The sequence below is a fragment of the Alosa sapidissima genome, chromosome 12 (assembly GCF_018492685.1).
Source record: "Alosa sapidissima isolate fAloSap1 chromosome 12, fAloSap1.pri, whole genome shotgun sequence".
NCBI lineage: Eukaryota > Metazoa > Chordata > Actinopteri > Clupeiformes > Clupeidae > Alosa > Alosa sapidissima.
In genome coordinates, this window is record NC_055968.1 from 8886808 (window position 1) to 8889307 (window position 2500).

The 2500-nt window shown below is 44.1% G+C and overlaps 1 protein-coding gene across 1 annotated transcript in view; it reads right to left on the reverse strand.

Moving 5' to 3' along the window:
- The window catches only part of LOC121724846 (LIM domain containing preferred translocation partner in lipoma), a 150991-nt gene that overhangs the window by 86469 nt on the left and 62022 nt on the right, over window positions 1-2500 (reverse strand). Inside the window, 1 exon segment of the mRNA XM_042111722.1 lies at window positions 1389-1511. Within this exon segment, the coding sequence (XP_041967656.1) occupies window positions 1389-1511 (123 nt within the window).

Genomic DNA, 2500 nt, shown 5'->3' on the forward strand with positions numbered 1-2500 from the left:
GTTGAAACATTCATCTGAACAGCAAGATGCTGCAGAGGCTTTTTTTTTTTTTTTGTCTTTCTACACCTGAGCATCACCAGCCCTGCAAACGTGAGAAACTGTGTGAAATGCACGGAGCACACATCAACTTTGTTTTTGTCCTAAGGTGTGTGTGTGGGTGTGTGTGTGGAGCACGGTCAGTCCTGAAGTGCAACTAGCACCTTTCCTTTCAGCACAAGGACAAGCATCAGATTCTCTCTTCACAACCCATCTGGCTCACAGAGCCAGCGCCACACAATGACTCTCTCAGCCCTGATCCCAGCGGAAGGTGGGTGCTCATCTGTCTGGCCCACGCCACCCGTGCGATGGAGGGTGTGATTTTTTCCTTTTCTTTTAAAGACACTGGCCTACATTCCTTGTATGTCAGACTATTTAGTGAAGTGCCCTGGGCTTCAACTAGTAGATGGTGCTCTTAACTTCATTTCATATCTATTAATGATATGGGTCACTTTATTTTTAATCGCATCACACTTTCCAAAAATGAGATATGGCGGTTGGGACACCCGTGAAGTTTAATTCAACATCTAATTGAATTTGTTTTGGCTGGGAGAATAAGGACCTCTGTTCCTCTGTGTCCACTCGGGGCAGAGCATAGCAGACTGAGTGCCAAGGGATACAGGGGAGCACTTCTCAGGTAGTGGCTTACAGTAGCTAAAGCTATTCCTCCAGTCATCCATCATTCATAAAACACACTCCCTGCATTCCTGTGTCTTGTTTCCCCTGGTCACAGCTTAACTGAGGTCAGTGTCACACAATTATTGTCAGTGTGCATACTGATGCTTTGCACACATGTCTAGCAACTCAGCCATACTCACCTTACATTCTATATTCCAATGCACCAAACACGACATGTCACGGCACATTTAAGACAAAATAAGACAATAAGATGCCATTTTACCATCTTCTGCAGTCAGACTTTATCTTTGTCTGAGGCCTCATCATGTGTCTTTATGAGTGGGAACTCATTGGCAAGACTGGCCAGATTCAAAGTTCAATTCGATTCAATTTATTTCTATAGTGCCATTAGCAATTAGGCTATCTCAGCTTTACAGAGCCAATGTCCCTACAGTAAGCACAATAATATGGTTAAACTCCCTTTTAAAGTTATATGTTTGGGCTTTTCAGTATTTATTTGACAGGGCAGTGATTGAAGAGAACACAGGAAATAAGTAAGAGAGAGAGATGGGGTTTGGACTCAAGAAAAAATGGCAAATTCTGAACTTCTATGTCTGTGTCCCTGTGCACACTGAACTCCTTTGTGGTGTGAAACACCGATGCTTCCATGGCACTACAGCTCCCCAAGATAAACTCCCTTTTTAGGTTGGAAAAGGGCCTAGTGGCTGGTTTACCTGCTGACTGCGGGGCTTGTATGGGGAGCTGCTCTCCAGGTCTGCCAGTATGCTGGTCAGGGAGTCGATCTCAGCATCTAGACTGGAGCGCCTCTCCTCCAGGGTCTTCTCTGGGCCCTTCACCTACACACACACACACACACACACACACACACACACACACACACACACACACACACACACACGCACACACACACACACACACACACACACACACAAACACACAATCACAAGCAGACACACACACACACAAGCATCCAAAGAGACACACACGTACAAACATTAACAGTCATTTCGAAATCCTGTAATTATCAAAGCACCCCGATCCATAATTCACAAGCAGAGCTTTTCCAAGTCTATTCCAGCTGCTAAATTGTTGCAAAAGTGCTCATCCTTGCGTGGAATTGGATGTTTCTGAGACTGTGAAGGCATTTTTTTCTTATTTAGCTTTATTTTTACTTTCATACCTTGGGTTTTTTCCCTGTCTAGCACACTCTGGCCTAGATGTACTAAGCCAGGAATGGGACAGCACCTGAGACATATCCTTAAATTGACAACACCAAAATCATACAGTATGTAAGGGATAATGTATAGAACACCGGTCATTATCGGGACAGGGCGAACCGGACCCTGACGCGCAGCGGAGGGGTCTCGTTCTGCCTTGAAGGGACACGATAATGACCGGCATTCTATACATTATCCCGCTTATTACACGGCTACTTCCTAAAACTAAACAATAAACTCCCCACGGTATGACTCTTTAGCCTACATAACCTATAGCCTATTTGTTACCATTTCATCGTGGCTTTTGCTGAGGAACAAATAGTTTGCAACAACACACGCTGAACTTGAATAACCAAACATTCTTTAGAACACAGCTGATCAACTGTCTGCTTTCACTTTTGAATGAAGTTCCAGTACTTGCGGAGTGAAAGACGTGAATTAGAAGCACAAAACCCATTTTACTTGAAAGCGGTCTGTTATACTTAGCAACGGTCTGTTATCGAGAAATATCAGACCACCGAACGTTGGGAAGGTCCATTCAAGTGAATGGAGCATTCTTCAGCATTATGAAGAGCCGTGTAATAATGCAACATGTTTCCGTTTTTCAA